The sequence below is a fragment of the Spermophilus citellus genome (assembly GCF_964194105.1).
Source record: "Spermophilus citellus genome assembly, chromosome: 10".
Lineage (NCBI taxonomy): Eukaryota > Metazoa > Chordata > Mammalia > Rodentia > Sciuridae > Spermophilus > Spermophilus citellus.
Genome location: NC_138197.1, coordinates 41,806,616 through 41,825,276, shown reverse-complemented (window position 1 = coordinate 41,825,276; position 18,661 = coordinate 41,806,616). Strand labels below are relative to the sequence as shown.

Sequence of the window (18,661 nt, the reverse complement as noted above, 5' to 3'; positions counted from 1 at the left end):
CAAAGAATATTCTGGTCAAGGGAACATTGAATATATTTTGGGGTGACTTTGGTGTGTGCTAAGTATTGAGTTTTGGTGATGTTTGCGGTATTTTGGTTGCTTTAAATATATTATTGGCCCAAATATAGGAAGAATATTTTGTGGAGTATAGTAGTATTAATAATAATGCATTCTAATATATTATTTCTATATTAGAAATGCTTCAGGTCTTGAATGCTGGGGGAATTAGCAATCTGTTTCTGTCCCATCTAACTTCATGGCAGAATCTTGCCCCTCTTTGCTTTTTCTTCTTCCCTTGCTGCCTGTGTCCTCCCTGCCCTCTGACTCCCCCAGTACTTGGCAGCATTATAATGGCCTCTTTCAGTTCTGCTTCCATCCTTGCTTTACTCCCTTCCCACCTTCCCCACCCTGTTGGTTGGCAAGTGTTGGCTTTTAAGAGATGGCTCAGGAGAACGCAGGCTCCTCCCCGTGCAGTTCCACAGGTGCTGTTCATTTGCTGTGAAGGCAGTCATGATGAAGGCCAGCATGTTTTTTCTGAGTAATTTTAATTTTGAAATGTGGTGTGTGTGTTTGTTTTTTATTTCTGTGGAAGTTGGGGAGGAGGAATCACTTGAAATCAATGTTACCTTATATTTGGGCCAATTTAAAATGTAGAAATAAATACTGTTCTAATCAAAGGACCAGATTGCCAAAAGGTCTTATTGCATTTTATGTATTAATCCTAAACTTTAGGATGATTAAATTGTACCACCGCAGCATTTAAATCATACCTCAATTACAAGGCATCACTCTCTTTGATTCTAAAAAGAAGATGTGCCTTTTGAGAATTTGGAGCCTCTTACAAGTGCAGTTATTTATTAGTTAAAAGTATTTTGTTTAGATTTAAAGTTTTAACTGTTGTGTTTTTTAGTGAGGAATATATATACTGTTTTATAATAGCCAATATTTATGGTTTAAAAATTATTGAGAAGCATTGTTTATTTTTAATCACACTGCCTTTTTAAATACAAATCCTCACATACCTTTTTTTTTTTTATAGTTTGTGAGTTGCAGTCATCCACATTAACCAAAGACCATAACTTTTTTCTCCCTCAGTATTTCTTGTTGGTACATTGTAGTTGTACATAATGGTGAAATTTATTGTCAAATAGTCATACATGCACACAATATAACAATATAGTTTGGAAATATATATTTTGTGTGTGTGGTGCTGTGGATCAAACCCTTGACCTTGAGTATCCTAGGCAAGAACTTACCTCTGAGCTGCACCCCAGCCCTGAAGACCATGTCTGTATCCTCACACCATCCACCCTACAACATACCCATTTTAACAAGGAAAATTTCTGATTTTAATAAATTAGCATGGAGATTGTGGCAGAAAGTGTTATATCTTGAAATAATTGAGATGAATGTTTTAAAAATTATTTATTTTAGAGCATAGTCCTTAGGAGAACATTGCTCCTCTCCTTAATAAATTACTTATAGTATATATTTAAAATAAGGAGCAAGTGATGCTTAATGCTATTGACATTGACTTCCAGTGCCATTGAAATCACTAGTAATTATTTTCTGTAAAACCAGAAGTCATTTGATCTACCCTGGTCTTATATGAGTCCAAGACCAAATTTAGTTTTCTTGACATTTATTATTATAATACTATTTGCTCTTGGTGTATCATTGCTACTTGTTACACTTACATGGTGACCTTGAACAAATATGTAGAATGTTTAAAAGATTATTTTTAATTATTATTCACTATATAGTATCAGAAGTGTGTTTATGTATGCATACACATATGCAAAATTATTATAGACTTGCAAATAAGCTTAAAATAAATAGCAAATGATGTCCTGTCAATGTATAATTTATTTCCTAAATATAGGTACTTTTCAAAAATTTCAAGTTAATTATTTGTCATTTTATAGAAACAAAGGATGGAGTATGGTCCAAGACCAGCTGATACTCCTTCTGCCCCATCACCTCCTCCAACGCCAGCTCCTGTTCCTGTCCCCCTTCCACCTTCTGTACCAGCACCTGTTCCTGTGTCAAAGGTCCCAGCAAATGTAACACGTCAGAACAGCAGCTCCAGTGACAGTGGTGGTAGCATTGTGCGGGACAGCCAGAGACACAAACAACTGCCCGTGGACCGTAAGTTTCCAGGGAGGCAAAAAAGTTTCTTCTGTGAATTAAAAGCACTGTTAAGTAAAATATTGTTTATTCTTGATTCTGTTGTTACTAGATATTATTAAATATGAACTGTACTCCTTTATACTTGCATGGTCTTCATAGATTAAGGAGATTTTTCACCTCGTTTCTTGTTGTTTAAAAACTCTGATTAGCAGGAAGTTCCCTCCATTCTCTCCTCCTGTAAGTATTTCTACACATATTCCAATGTTGTAGCAGTTGAATGCTTGCTCAGGAGTTCCATATACTAGAATTTTTATACCAAAGCATCACTTACTGGCCCTGTGACCTTCAACAATTGAATAATCCTCTTTGTATTTTAGTGTCTGAACAGTGGGGACAAAAATAATGGTGTCTGCTTTCATAGAATGAGTGTGCAAATTCAATGATAATGCATGTTCAGTGTTTAGACCAGTGCTTCTCAGCCAGAGGTGACTTTACCTTTCCCTCCCTTCCCCTGGGAACATTTGATATCATCTGGGGCATGTTTACTGACATCAGTGAGCACAGGCCAGAGATGTTTAGCAGCATTCTGTAATGCACAGGACAGCTGCATTCAACAGGATTACTTGGTCCAAAATATCACCCGTGCTGAGGCTGAAAGTCTGGTTGATTTGACCACCATGTGATATATTATAAGTAGTTGGTAGATATATTCTGCTGTCATTGTTTTTCTCTTTCTGCTTCTCATATCTGTTATTCTCAAATGCACAATCTCAATAGCTTACTATAATTGTCTGCCAAAAATTATCTCAAACATACCCTTCAAATTCAGATTTCATGTAATTTAGACAGCAGGTTTGGTTCATATTTTCATAAATGTAAATTTGATTTTTTTATAGAATGGTTTCTATGAAAACCAATTTAAACAAACTGACAAAAAAGACACAAAAGACAATCTGGCCAACTTTTAATTATCTTTGTTAGTATTGGAAAGAACAGGAAGTTTTGAAAACTGAGGTAAATCTTAGGTAGTTTTTATTTTACTTTGTAGTATACCATTTTTTCTTTTTTAAAATATTTTTTATCCAAATTGTTTTTAAAGAATTGTAATATTACTTTGCTTTACCTATACTTGTCATATACTACTCTTGGAAAACTAGAGGCCAGGAAGACATTTCATATAGAAAGATGAGTGTGTGCATGTGAGTGTGTGTGTGAAAATGGATATATCTAGTTCTGTCAATTTAGGACTCTGAAGGTTTTGTATTCTTTTCTCCATATGAATATATAAATATACTTTTACTATAAATGTTCAATCTGTTTCCATTTTTTTGAATACTTTATGTTGTGGAAAAAGAACAATTCCCAGCTTATTCTTCAAACCAGATCTCATTTCTGACTTCTAGACACACATATTCAAATATTAACTTTATTGCTGAGATCAGACACCTGATTCATATTAAAAACTAAAATCTCAAATCCTTTTCACCCTACTGTTTTTTCATTTAGTAAGTTTTAGCCATATCTATTTTGTTATGATTTTTTTTTATACTGGGGATTGAATTCAGGGGTGCTTAATCTCTGAGCCACATCCCCAGCTTCATGCCTCCACCTTTTTTTTTTTTTTTTTTTTTTTTTTTTGAGGCAGGGCCTCATTAAGTTACTGAGTGAGGCTGGCTTCAAATATGTAATCCGTCAGCCTCAGCCTGACGAGTTCCTAGGATTACAGGCATGCACACTGTGTCCGGCTCCATTGTGATCATTCTTGATAGAAACAATTTTAAAAAGAACTAAAACTAATACTATTTAACTTCTGGAAATTAAGCACAGGCCTACTTTTATACATTACTTTCTCTCCCAGAGTGTAGCTGATTTAAATACCTTCTTATTCATATCTTGACCTTACCAGAAAACTAAAGGAAAAATGAAATTTTAAAAAAGCATTTAGCTCTTTCTGTTCAGCAAAAATGACTATGTGTATGACTATGTGTAAGTGTGAATAACCATAATAAAATATAATGTGCTACATGTGGATTTTTCAAAAAGATGGTTTTTACAAAGACACTAATAATTTTAAGATGAAAAAGTTCTTGTTTTTTTTAAATATTTTTTAGTTGCTTTATTATTTTATATTATTTTAGATCTTTATTATTTTCATTTATTTATTTATATGCAGTGCTGAGAATCGAACCCAGTGCCTCACACATGCCAGGCAGGTGCACTACCACGGAGCTACAGCCTTGGCCTCGAGATGAGAAAGTTCTATAAATATTTTATTGATTTCCCTAAGGAAAACTTTCCTCTTAAGGAAATGACTGTTCCTTTCTTCATTCTTCCCACAAGTTTGTGACATTTCCCTCCTTTGTTAGGTCAGCACAATAATCTTTGACACCGTGGTCCTCTTTTTTTTCCAGGCCTATGGTCATAGTTCATAAGCATCCAGTCCCCATTTGGAACAGTATGTGGATTGGAACAGTTTGTTCTTTGTCCAACTCTAAGAAGCTAAGAATAACCTAATGGGAAAGAGGCATAGTTAGAATACTTTAAAGATAGAGAACTCTCTTGATAATTGTAACTCATCATTTTCAAGTCTGTTTTTCTTAAGTAAAAGGATGACATTGACATATAAAATATAAACATCTCTCCCCAAATTAATAATACACTTATTTCCTTAAAATAATAAAATTTGTAATTACTTTTGTGAAGTTCTTTTTAAAAATATCTCAAAGGTATAGTTTAACATTAAACAAAAGTAATTTTTTATAAAACTTATTTATTTCTTAATAGCACTCCTTCAAGGACATTTTTTTCTCTCAATGAATGTTAGAACTTGGTAACAATCATTTAGAATCAAACAGACATGTTTAGTTGTGTGTATATTGGAGAGCCAGATTTGTCTCAAAAATGCCCATTTATGCTATGTACATTCTCTGTTTTTTGCCTAAACCTCTCATAAAAATAAAATAGGAGGAACTAGAAAGTGAATACCCATAAAAATGTTAACGAATAGCCATGGTGGACAAGAACCATCATGCCTATTTTTAAAATATAACAAATGGCCACAGTTAAGATCCCCTTTGCTGCTGTGTGACTGTGTGTTACCTATTTAGAGTAGCTGCTGGGAGCCATGTGTCATAAGCTGTTTAAATTGGTTTATCGCAGAATCCACAAAGATTCTACACTTATCACTATTGAAGATACTAACACCATAGTGCTTTGCGTTTCTTCCATTTCCTTTGAAATGTTAGTCCTTCTATTTGAGTTTAATCTGTTGTAATCAGAACTGTTATTTTAGAAAGAGGTGTGAAGTTAGTCTGATTTGTTGTGTTTTTGAACATTGAAAATGGAAACCAAAAGTCAGGAGCATGTTAGAAAGAGGCTTTTTGTATTTCCTGGAAGAGACTATGCCACAGATTGGTGATCCTCGGTGTGGTGGCTAAGTCAGTGTGTGAGAAAATAAATCCTTTGGTGTGGTGATACTTTTTAAAAATTCCTTTGAGACAGACTCATACGCTGTATAATGTAGTAATTTAAGAATCACCTAATGAAATGCAGGTCATGTGATACTTAATTGCAATAATCAATATTTTTTTCTCACTTGTACTTCTTCCTTTTTTTCTTTTTGTCTCTTCCCTCCCTCTTTTCTTCTTCTTTTGACTTCTAAAAAAGGTTTTCTAAATACTCAAGGTATTAAAAAATTAGACTGAAATAATGCTATGTGATTATTTCACACTTTTCCCTTATTTTACAGGGATACCAAACACTTTCTAAAACATTTTACCTGAAAAGAAAAGAAAAAGGTGTAGAACAACAATGTAATAATGGTCACAAAAATCTCCCTGAGGGAGCAGATCATAATTGGATTACTGTATCAGTAATTTTGTTTTTAACATTTTGAAAACAATATACAGATATTGTTTTTAATTCTTGAAAACAATATACATATAACTTAATGGTACTGATGTATGTATACACACACTTTAAAAATGCACATGCAAACACATTATTCACATTCTTTTTATTATTATTTTTTTATTATTAGTTGTTCAAAACATTACAAAGCTCTTGACATATCATATTTCATACATTTGATTCAAGCAGATTATGAATTCCCATTTTTACCCCGTATACATATTCCAGATTCACATTCTTATACTTGCTTTTTTCCCTGGCTTCCTCAAAGTGGTAGTTCAACCATGCATCTTCCCCAGAAGCATAAATGGCTGGGGAAGAAGGACAGTAGTGAAAGTAATCAAAGGTAGTCTCAATAACTCAGACCATAAAACAGGTCTGAGCTGAAAGTCAGAACATGTAGTTCTAGCTAAATTCTATTTCTAATTAACAATGTGACTTAGACAGATCATTTCTCTGTTTGGCCTCCATGTTTTCATCTGGTTATTTAAGGGGTTTGTATATGATGATTTGCAAGGTCTCTCACAGTGAAAAATTCAGGAGAATGCCTCCTTCATTAATTTGTTCAGTAAGCATTTATGGAATCACTACATTTCCCAAGTACTGGGGATATAGAATTAAACAAAACAGGGAAAATCTCTTTTTGTCCTCAGGCTTGCATTTTAATGAAAGGAGATAGATATACAGTGACATATCAAGAGAATATTAGAGTGTTAGTTTGGAGAATAATATAAGCTCTGTAAATGGAGAATGCTGTTGGGGGAGGGAGTGACTATAGTTTAAATAGCTCAGGGGATATCTGAAGGAGAAGAAGGAGGAACCCTCTGGATATTTAGGGGACAACATTTCAGGCTAAGGAGGCTGGAATGGCCTTTAAATTTGAAAGCACCAGGGAAGCCATTGAGAACTAGAGTAGGGGGTTCAGGAAAATTATTTGGATTTGGGAGATTATCCATATTTCTTGTCTATCTAGATAGATACAATTATTTTTATTTTGGCAATACTAGAAATTGAACCCAGGGCCTTACACATGCTAGACAAGTGTTCTACCACTAAGGTACGTCTCCATCACTGGATTTTAAGTGTGTGTGTGTGTGTGTGTGTGTGTGTGTGTTTAATTCTTTTTAGTTGTTGATGGACCTTTATTTTATTTATTTATATGTGGTGCTGAGGATCGAACCCAGTACCTCACATGTGCGAGGCAAGTGCTCTACCACTGAGCCACAACCCCAGCTCTGGATTTAGAATATATTTTGATGGTGGTACTAACAGGATATTCCTACCATTAAGTGAGATCATGAGGATGAGGATCAGGGAATGGAGTAGATTAGACTTGATTCTAATAGGCAGAATTTAGGATGGATTAGGTGTAGTGTAGTTCCATGGTATTTTTAACTAGAGAAACTGGAAAGATAGAATTCACTAAGCTGGGAAGTCTAAAAAAGTCCAGAATCTTAGTAAAAGAAAACTTCAGGAAGAAAATTAAGAATTTAGGTATGAAAAGTTATATTTGAGGTATATTTCAGAGAGTTAATAGATATCCAATGAATATATTAAGTAGGCAAGTTAACATGTGAATCTAGACTTCTGAGTAGTAGTTAGGACTGGTGTTTTAGTCAGCTTTTTCACTACCATGGCAAAAAGAACTGACAAGAACAATTTTAGAGAAGGAAAAATTTATTTGGTGTTCTCAATGTCAGAGGTCTTACAGAAGATCATGGCAGAAGAGTGTGAGGGAGGAAGGTAGCTCAGGAAATGGAAAACATAAAGCAAAGAGAGAATGCTCTGCTCACCAGGGACAAAATATGAACCTCAAAGGCACTCCCCCAGTGACATACTGCCAGCCATACCCTACCTGTCTACAGTTAGCACCTAATTAATCCATATCCGTGGATTAATTCATTGATTAGATTAAGGCTCTCATAACAGTTATTTCACCTCTGAAAGTCCTTGCATTGTCTGACAAATGAGCTTTGGTGGAGGCTCATATTTAAACCCTAACAACTGGAGCAATAGTTTGGTAGTCATCAGCCTTTAAATGAGATGAGGCACAGTGATCATTGATGGAGTATGTATAGACAGAGAAGAGGTGCACTGTTTTTTTCCTGGTGTACTTTAACATTACTAAGTTTCAGAGATGAGACCATTCAGAGGAAGATACTGGAAAGGAGTTACCAGGAAGGCAGGAGGAAAATCAAGAGAGTGTGGAGTCCTGGAGACCCCAAGATGAAAGTGTTTCAAGGAGGAATCTCTGACTTCAAACTTTGCTGACAGGTTAAATGAGATTATGGCTAGGAAGGAATTGGCCACGAGTTTAACAAAGTGTAGTAGAGAGAGGAATTGAATTGCAATGAATCTAAGAAAATGGAAAAATAGGAATGGATTCAGCTAAAGGAGGTGATGCTTCGTGGAATTTTGCTTACAAGGGAGCAGAGAAACAGATGGCAGTTGGGAGGTGACCTAGTAAAGACTTATCTAAAGGTAAGAGAAATAATAGGTAAATTGTATATTTAAATGAGCTGATGATTTAGTAAAGGGGGAAATTGATGCCAAAGTATTTGAATAGGCAGAGAATTTGGTGCCTGGTGTACATAGATGGGCTGGCCTTGGAGCATGGACACAGTTCATCTGTAATATAATGGGCAAAGGTATGTGGGGAGGAAGAAGAACCACTAGGGGAGCATGTGGATGTTCTCTTCTAACTCCATTATTTCATTCAGAAATTAGGATGTGAGCCAGGTATGGTGGCGCATGCCTGTAATTCCAGCAGCTTGGGAGGCTGAGGCAAGAGGATCTTGAGTTCAAAGCCAGCCTCAGCAAAAGTGAGGCGCTAAGCAACTCAGTGAGACCCTATCTCTAAATAAAATAAAATACAAAATAGGGCTGAGGATATGGCTCAGTGTCTGAGTGCCCCTGAGTTCAATCCCTGGTGTCTCCACAGCCCCCCACCCTCCGCAAAAGAAATTAGGATGTGAGATTTTGAGGGTGAGGATTAGGGAATAGAGCTGGATGTTTACAGAGAAAGTAGAAGTTATTAAATAATTGGGTCAGATATTAATAATTGGGTCAGTGTGTAGCTATATGTGGTCTAGGTGAGGTTTCTCAACCTGGGCTCTGTGGTGGGAGGCTGGCTTATGCCCTGGAGGATGTTTTGCATATTGCAGGCCTCCAGCCACTGTGTGGCTGTGGCAGCCTTCCCTCTTTACTACCCTCGGCTGTGACAACCAAAAATATTTCTAGGCATTGCCGAATGTCCCTGGCATTGAAACTGTCCCTAATTGAGAAACTCTAAGGAAGTGTACTGTCACTGTTAGGGATTTGAGCAGATCCTTCAGGGTCACCACTGTAATAGTGGTGAATTTAACATGGGACCATTTGACAGCTGTGCAGGCCTAGAGTATGCAGGATGGTGGATTCACTGGGGCTGAGGCTTTACCAGATGAGTACAATGAAGAGAGGAGAGGAGCCAAGGAGTTATTTTGGTAATTGAGCTTATACTGGGAAGATGGTCGGAGCCCTAGATTTTGAACCTATTGGGGTCAAAGGATCATTGGGATTGAGGTCTAGAAAGAGGGACATAATATAAGGGATTTTCAAACATACCCTGCTTCCTATTGGTGTCTAGGAAGGAAGTCTCAGATGGAGGAAGTACAGGATGAGCTCATCCACAGGCTGACCATTGGTCGCAGTGCTGCTCAGAAGAAGTTCCACGTGCCACGGCAGAATGTGCCCGTTGTCAACATCACCTATGATTCCACACCCGAGGAGGTGAAGACATGGTTACAGTCAAAAGGGTTTAACCCTGTGTAAGTCTGTCTCTGGATCCTTTGTAGTTCTTTGTGTGAAGCATGCTTTATTTTCAATTGAGTCATTTACATTTCACAAATGGCTAAAAAATATAAAAGCCCAGACTGTATTCTTTGTTCCATACTCAGGAAGTGACTATACATAGCTAAAAAGGAAAAAAACATGGGAGACACAGTAGAAATAACTATGAGTTGATGCTACCTTTTTCTTGTTGGTAGAATCTGTTCATCATTGGTCCCTTACACAGCTGTCAGCCCCTGGGAACTCTGGTAGTAGCTCTCTTTCTCTCTCATCAAGTTACACTAGGGTAGGACTGTGATCTTAAGGAAACTCCTCAGATCATGTAGACATGACATGTAGCATAGGTTTTCTCCTTCTGCAGGGTATAGTGTCTCAGGAAAATAATAAAGCAGTTGACTACCTGTCATCAATTAAAATCTTAATAGTGCTTTTCTTTTAGTTAAGCCCATAATAAAGGTCCTTTGTATCTAAAAATCTAAAAGTCTATAGACCTTTTATGTCTATTTGATACAATGAAATCTTTGAATAATACATGTTCTAAGAAGCCTGACATTTTATAAACTCATTCAGCACAACTGAAAGGTGCAATAATGGTTAGTCAGTTGCCTCATAACTTGAAAGCTGTCTATTCCTGCTATGAAACACCCAATTTTAAGGAATTTATGTTAAACAATAGTAAAACTAAACCCAATTGGCTCCTTTTTGATGTTTCACAATCGGTCATCTTGTATAGCCTCTGGGTCTTGATCATGAAAGTCCCTTGTCATTGCCTTTAAGCAAGCACTAAAGTGACATTTCGTAAGAGTTTCCATGTATGAAACCCTTACGAAAACATTACTAGCAGAAACAGAAAATTTTGTCTCTTATTTCTATCTAGGCAATATTTTTAATGCTCTGATTTTAAAATTTTTGTATTTCAGGACCGTCAATAGTCTTGGAGTATTAAATGGTGCGCAACTTTTCTCTCTCAACAAAGATGAACTGAGAACAGTGTGCCCTGAAGGGGCCAGAGTCTTTAGCCAAATCACTGTACAAAAAGCTGCATTAGAGGTAAGACTTGACAACTCAAAAGTGTTTTTTTTTTTTTTTTCCTGGCATTAGTCAAGAGTATGGACTGCAAATTGAAAGCTCTGGAAACAACTATCCTGGTCCACATTGGCCAATTTTCCTTTCTTACAAAGCTGAGTTAAATTTGATTCAGCTTTTGTAAATTTTACAGGAGATCATCAATGACCATTTTTAAGCAGATTAGTTTATTATCAATATTCACATAACAAAGCTTGAGCATATACTTTTGGATATTGAACAAAAAGCATAATCTCGTTTTATTGCATTAACTACTGCTATAGAAATTTTAATTTTTGCCAAAATAAAAAAAAAATCACATCTGAGTTCATAAATGCTTTAAGAGGCCAGAACTCTTTTGCCTGTTCTTAATATTTAGTTTGGAGGTCTTAGTAGGTTATAAAGTCTTAAAACACTAGCTATGTGTCTTAAACCTGATTTTACTTCTAAATAATTGGGGTAGAATATTAACTAGAGATCATTGAAAACAGTGAGCCCTGAGTAGTAATTATTTAGTCATAGTTGTCTGTATGAAAGGAGAGTACATGTTTTCTAGACTGGATTTACTTAAGATTCTCATATCCTCCTCTACTTAAAATAGGCTATGTAAAGGTACTGGTTTCCAATGGTTACATCTCATAGCTCTTACACTTGGTGTGTTCTGGGCCCACTCTGGCCTGTTTTAAAATCCAGAGGAGCTGGGCACAGTGGTACATACCTGTAATCCTAGCACCTCGGGAGGCTAAGGCAGGAGGATCCAAATTTGAGGCCAATTTCAGCAACTTAGCAAGACGCTGTCTCCAAAAATAAAAAGGACTGGGGATATAGCTCAGTGGTAAAGCTACCCTCAGTTCAGTTTCCAGTACTACAATAACAACAACAATAATCTCTCCTTAAAGGAAGATGCAACCGTGTCTTGTTTGACTCAGAAAGGGTTCTTTGATAATTTACCCTGTTATTGTACTTATTATACACATATCTCCTCCCCTCCCTCCCACCCCCCAGAGTCAGAGCACTTGATGTGCACTATTGGTCCTTCTCTACCATGTTGAAATGAAACATGGGGACAGAATTCCATCGACAGGCAGTGTTAATGTGATATTGGTGGGCTCCAGAAGCTTCACCTATGTGCAGGGAAGCCTTTAGTTTTCCTGAAGAAACACTACAAGAAACCACAGTTGACTTTCACCCTGAGGTGCTTTGTTACACGCCCCACAGCTGAGACAAACCAGTAACCATCTTGTCTGAACCATGTTTGTTTTTCAGGATAGCAATGGCAGCTCTGAGTTGCAAGAAATCATGCGAAGACGACAGGAAAAGATCAGTGCTGCTGCTAGTGATTCGGGAGTGGAATCTTTTGATGAAGGAAGCAGTCACTAATTTGTTGTTTGTTTTTAAACTCCATCTTTCTTGGCATTACTACAACATGCTTTGTTTTAAGAAGCCTTGAAGGGAATGTCAGATCTGTTTTTCTTGGTATACATAATTTATTGCCATAAAAAATAATACCTGAGTAAGCAGAGGAATTGCTTTTGGGCCCATTATTTTTATTAAAACTGACACATTTTAGACTGATTTTTTTTTTACCTTTGGGAATATTTTTCCTACTTTAACAATTAATTATTTCACCCCATCTTATTGTATAAGTAGGAATTTATTGTCCGTGATTCAAAATCTAAACAATTCATTTTTTTGTACATGTGGTGTCAGGCATGGTGTAGCTCACTGAGGCTGGCCTCTGCATTCTTGGGTCTCTCCTCTGACATGCTTAATGATAGAATATTTAGATTTATTTTAAGTTCTTAATGCCAACTGTTTAAAAATTAAAGCATCAAATGAACTGTATAGTCAGCCCTCAGACATGCAAATAACAACCTCTGGAGCATTCTCAAAACATTTTATTTGTCATGGCTCTGTTGATTGCAATTCCTTGCATAGCTTGTATTTTGATTTAGTTTATATTCTGCTTATTATGTATACTGTGTTCTTATATATAAGAAAGCACAAGTGGAAAGAGGTCATATACATTCAAAATCTATCACAGGAAGTAGCCTGCATTGGTGTGCATTACAGTATTTTGCCTAATGAAGGCCTCAGTTATGAATATTGATATAAGTAGTTCAAGGATATTGGGGCCATTTCATGTGATTGTCTGTGTCAAGTTTTTCTGGTGATAAGAAACATATAATTTACACATACTTTAATCTTATGAAAGATTCTAGATAAAGAAAAGATACCTAACCTTCAACAAATGTTATTTTTGGAAACACGATTTTTGTCATTAAATGTTATATTATTTCACATATATAAAGCAGATGTTATGTAAGAATGTTGTATATTTTAACATAAATTCATTTAGAGAGATTATCTAGATTCATTAATTTTTCATAGTGCCTTTTTCACATGAGTCAGCTGGAAAGTCTACAATAAACAGTATTTGCTGTATGTTAACAAATGGCTTCTGTCTTACTGGCAAAAATGATCTTTGCTCTGTAGACTGAGAATAAGATAGAATGGAATGGGAAAAAGTACTGGTCACTTGAAAACCAACAACTAAGTTCTAGTCAATTTCTGAGTGGGTATAAATTGCTCCAGAATATTTTCTTCCATTGTTTCTCCTCTTTCACCTCTTTTACCCATCATCTTTACCTTTTACCATCTAGTCACATTTGGTAACAGTGGTGAAAATTTATTTACACTGTTCTTACAATTGATAAATGCGTCCACGTAAATTCTTCACTCAATATCTACAATAACCCTGTGAGTTGTATTTTTATAAATGAGAAGCTATAGCTTCTTAGAGGCTGGACTTCCCCAGGACATGAAGGACGTGGGGGGTCTTTCATCTCCCATCTTTGCCTCTCTATCCTACTGACCCTTATAGTAAGTAGAGCAAACATGAGGATGACAAAGTAAAATTAGTTCAGGCCTTTTACATTTCTTAAGCACCGCTTAAGAAATACCTTAGGCTTATTGAAATTATCTGAGGGCTGGGGATGTGGCTCAAGCGGTAGCGCGCTCGCCTGGCATGCGTGCGGCCCGGGTTCGATCCTCAGCACCACATACCAACAAAGATGTTGTGTCTGCCGAGAACTAAAAAATAAATATTAAAAATTCTCTCTCTCTCTCTCTCCTCTCTCACTCTCTCTTTAAAAAAAAAAAAGAAATTATCTGAAAACATGAAGACAGAAGATAATAAGATTAAAATATTAGGATAACTTGAGTGAAAAGTAACATACTTGACAGTAAAATAATTGGTGCAACGTATGCCTTTATGTTATAAAATACCAAAGGAGTGCATCAAAGAGGTAATACTTACAGGAAGCAGTTACCTCACTTAGAGTTGTGGGGACAAAGAGGAGAGATTGATGGAATTTGAAAGTTTGGGGGAGAGGCACTGTATAGTTTTTATCTAGACATCTGAGGAATTTGATCACCAGTACTTGAAAAGTTTGGGTAAAGAGCCCACAAAGCTGGCAAAAAGCAAACAAAACAAAACAAAATAAAAAAAACCTAAAACATCAAAAACCTGAAAGGAGGCACAGCATAAATGCTCTTGCCTCAGGAATTCAAAAGAATTCCCACATTGAGGAAATAGTTTAGGAAAGCCATGATTCAGGATGTGGACTTCTGAGGAGAGCATACCACCAGGCTTCTGCTTGGCTCTCTATTGAAGCTATTTCTGGAGCAGGGGGAAAGACAAACTGGAAGCCTGAACCAACTACTTCTGCTGAAAATCATTTGCCACTTATTGAGTGAAGACCTAATGTGAGGGTGATGTTGGTAAAAAAGAGGAATTAAAACAGGAATGAGAAGTCCCTTGTTCCCCTTCCTGCCTTCTCTCTCCCTGTAGCGTATTCTTTGAGCAGAACATCAGGCATTCACCTGGTAAAGCCCCAAATCATGAAGATGATAATAAAGGTATGGATTTGAAGCTGAGAGAATAACTCAGTTCCAACTCATTCCGACTTCTGGCTGCTTGGCCTCTGTACCTACTCTTCTATGTGTGTTTGAAGTTCCATACAACAACAATTAAGAAGTTTATGACTTTTTCTAATGTGATACAATCATCCTTTGTAATTTGAAAATATGTAACAGGGCATTTAATATGAAGAATTGTTTAAATAGGTAAAAACAGAACATAGAGATATCACAGAAGGCTTAAATAAGAAGCAGATCCCACTCCTAGGGATTGGGAGCAAAGGGAAGGGGTTATTTTTACCAGCATTTAGAAGAAGGGAGGCATGAGAAGAAGCTTAAACTTGGATCCATGAAGAGGAGGCGCTGTGTGGTAGGTGCTGGTATCTCAGGAGCATGGAGAAGAGCCTCCCTGTGCAGCTCAGAGAAACCTGTGAGGAGGGAATTCTGGCCGGTTGATGCTGGCTATCTCTGAGGGGTAATCATGCTGTTGGAACCCAAAATGTGGGAGTAAAAACCAAATCACCCATGCTGACAACAACTGTTGGTGCCAAAGTAAATATCAGCAGGCTGATTTTCAACCATTTGATTATGGTATGCCGTTATGTCATTTTCTGCTTGTTCTTGGTTTCTTGGAACTGCGAGATTATAGTGTTTACTACATTTGGAAAATAATCAGCCATTATCTTTTTTTTTTCCTGTTCTTCCTGCTGCTTCTCTTCAGGAGACTAGAATTTTGTATATTGTAGGACATATGAAGTTCCCAGGCTCAATGATGCTATTAATTTTTTATCCAGTTGTTCCCCGTTCTGTGTTTCATTCCGGACAGTTTCTATTCACAAACCTTTTTCAGTTCACTAATCTTTTTATTCCCTGCAACTTCTAATCTGATTTTATTACTTCCATTGTAATTTTTCATCTCAGATATTATAGTTTCTGTCTGTAAATAATGTATATATAAAAAATCTTCCAGGTCTCTACTTAATTTGCTCAATATTCCTTCAACTTTATCAGCCATACAAATATAGTTAAAATATTAGTCATCAATTCTTCACAGAACTAGAAAATATAGTCCTAAAATTTATTTGAAAGAATAAAAGACACAGAATAGCCAAAGCAATTTTCAGTCAAAAAAGCAATGCTGGGAGGCATCACAATACATTACTTCAAATTATACTTCAGAGCTATAGCAACAAGAACTGGTTATCCATATGTAGAAGATTGAAACTAGACCCTTATCTCTCATCCTGCACAAAAAGCAACTCAAAATGGATTAAAGACCTCAGAATTAGATCAGAAACCATGAAACTCCTAGAAGAAAATGTAGGCTCAACACTCCAGCTTTTAGACATAGGCAATGACTTTCTCTATAGCACCCTTAAAGTTCAGGAAATGATGATGCCAAGAATTAATAAATTGGACAGCATCAAATTAAAAGGCTTCTGTATAATAAAGGAATTGCGAGTTTGAAGAGAAACCACAGAATGGGAGTAAATCTTTGCTATCTCCTCTTCTGACAGAGGATTAATATCTAGAATATATGAGACCTCAAAAATCTTTATGCTAAAAAATAACCCAATTAATAAATGGGAAAGTAAGTAGACACTTGTCAAAAGAAGAAATACAATTGGCCAATAAATACATGAAAAAGTATTCATCATCACTGGCAATTGGGGAAGTGCAAATCAATAGTACACTGAGATTTCATCTCATACCCATCATAATGGCAGTCCTTAAGAATATAAATAATAATAAATGCTATAATAATAAATGTTTAATAATAAACACTATTGGTGGGTCTGTAAATTAGTACAATCACTATGGAAATCAGTATGGAGTCTCCTCAAAAGACTAGGCGTGAAACCATTTTATGACCCATCTATACCATTTCTCAGTATTTACCCTGAAGAATAAAATCATCATACTACAGTGATATATGCATGCCCATGTTTAGAGTGGAACAATTCACAATAGCCAAATTATGGAACCAGCCAAGGTTTCCATCAATGGATGACTAGATAAAGAAAATATGGGGCCTGGGGTTGTGGCTCAGTGGTAGAGCACTTGCCTAGCATGTGTGAGGCACTGGGTTTGATCCTTAGCACCACTTAAAAATAAATAAAATAAAGGTGTCCACATGCAAGTAAAAATCTATATATAAAAAGAAAATATGGTATATATACACAATGGCATTTTATTCAACCATAAAGAAAAATGAAATTATAGCATTTGCAGGAAAATGAATGGAACTACAGAGGATCACATTAAGTGAAATAATTTGCAGGAAAATGAATGGAACTACAGAGGATCACATTAAGTGAAATAAGTCAAACTCAGAAGAAAGTTAAGGACTGTATGTTTTCTCTCATATGTTGAAGCTGGAGAGGAAAGAGGAAAACAAAGGTGGGTGTGGATCTCCTAAAAATCAAAGAGAGATCAGTAGAGGAAAGGGACCAAGGGTAGAAGACAGGGAGGGAGGGGAGAAGTGTTGAGGAATGATATTGGCCAAATTATATTGTTATATTGTATGCATGCATGGATATATAACAATAAATCCCATCAATATGTACAACGATGTGTGCCAATAAAAATTTAGAATGTTTTCCAATCTGGCTGCTAGGAATAAGTACTATTACTAGTCATGTTTGGTCTCTGAGATTTAATAATTATATAAAAAGAAAATATGGTATTTTTCAGGTGGATCCTTTCTTGGCATTTCACACTTTTCTCATATCATACACTGATGAATACTCATTTGAAAACTCCATGGGGACCTGATGCAGATCTTTGCTCTTCACCGCAGTCTGTGAACTTTAGTTTTCTTGACCTTCTCATACTGTAAGCTTTATCATCTCAACACTGCAAGTCTGTTACATTCCTCATAAGAAATGTGTTTCAGGAAGAAAGCTGAAGCAATTGTAGAGATAATCTCATGTGTTTTCCATCTTTCAGCAATCACTGTCATTCATTGTGTAGTGTCCAAATATCTTGAAAACTCTTGAATATATTTTATTTTATTATTTCAGGTTGGAGAATAAATTTAGTCCCTTTGACTTCTCCTTGGTCAAAATTGGGAGTACAGTTTTATTTTGCTTTTAAAGTATGTTTCCACTGTTTATAAATTTCTAGGTTACCACTTACCATTCTACACTTTAGAAATGTCATTCCATTGATTTCTGGCTTCCATTGTTCCTTATGACAACTCAGCCACCATTCATGTTTTCCCCTATTTTTCAAGATTCTTTTCTGTATCTTTCATTTTCAATAATTTTATTATAGAGTTGACAGATGAATATGATGAATAGAGTTGACAGATGAATATTTACTTTGTATTTATCCCATTTGCAGGTTCATTGACTTTGTGGATCTAAAGTCAATATCTTCCCATCATTGAAGACCTTGTTCTTTCTATTATTTTTTCTTCTCCATTCTCTTTCCTTTCCTTACCTTATTCTCCTCTTACCTATATATTAAGCAACTTATTAGCTTCAAAATCCTTGAATTTCCATTAATTTAAAAAGTCATTCCCACTATTCTTTTTTTTCCTGTAATCTTCTGTTTTTCAATTTTCTTTTAAGACAATCCATAGAAGTTTTGACTCAATTATTTCATCATTTCAAGAATTTGCACTTAGTTCTTTTCTATAGCTTCCATTACTTTGCTGAGGTTTTCTATCTGCTCATTCATTAAAATACTATTTCCTTTACTTCTTTAAATGCACTTTATTTTATTTCTATGACACATAAAAACAACTTTGCAGACTTCTGCTAAGTCCAATTTTGGGGCCTTCCATGCTCAGTTTTTTGTTGAT

At 35.9% G+C, this 18,661-nt stretch overlaps 1 protein-coding gene across 10 annotated transcripts in view; it reads left to right on the top strand.

Annotated features, from left to right (window-relative positions):
- EPS8 (EGFR pathway substrate 8, signaling adaptor) overlaps nucleotides 1-13,380 on the top strand; it is a 246,132-nt gene extending 232,752 nt beyond the window's left edge. For all 10 annotated transcript variants that reach the window (XM_081309605.1, XM_081309610.1, XM_081309611.1 and 7 more), the window contains 4 exons: nucleotides 1,926-2,148; nucleotides 9,665-9,845; nucleotides 10,788-10,917; nucleotides 12,199-13,380. In XM_081309605.1, the coding sequence (XP_081165731.1) occupies nucleotides 1,926-2,148; nucleotides 9,665-9,845; nucleotides 10,788-10,917; nucleotides 12,199-12,312 (648 nt within the window). In that variant the 3' untranslated portion in view covers nucleotides 12,313-13,380. The remainder of the gene's footprint in view (nucleotides 1-1,925; nucleotides 2,149-9,664; nucleotides 9,846-10,787; nucleotides 10,918-12,198) is intronic.
- Nucleotides 13,381-18,661: the final 5,281 nt, after the last annotated feature.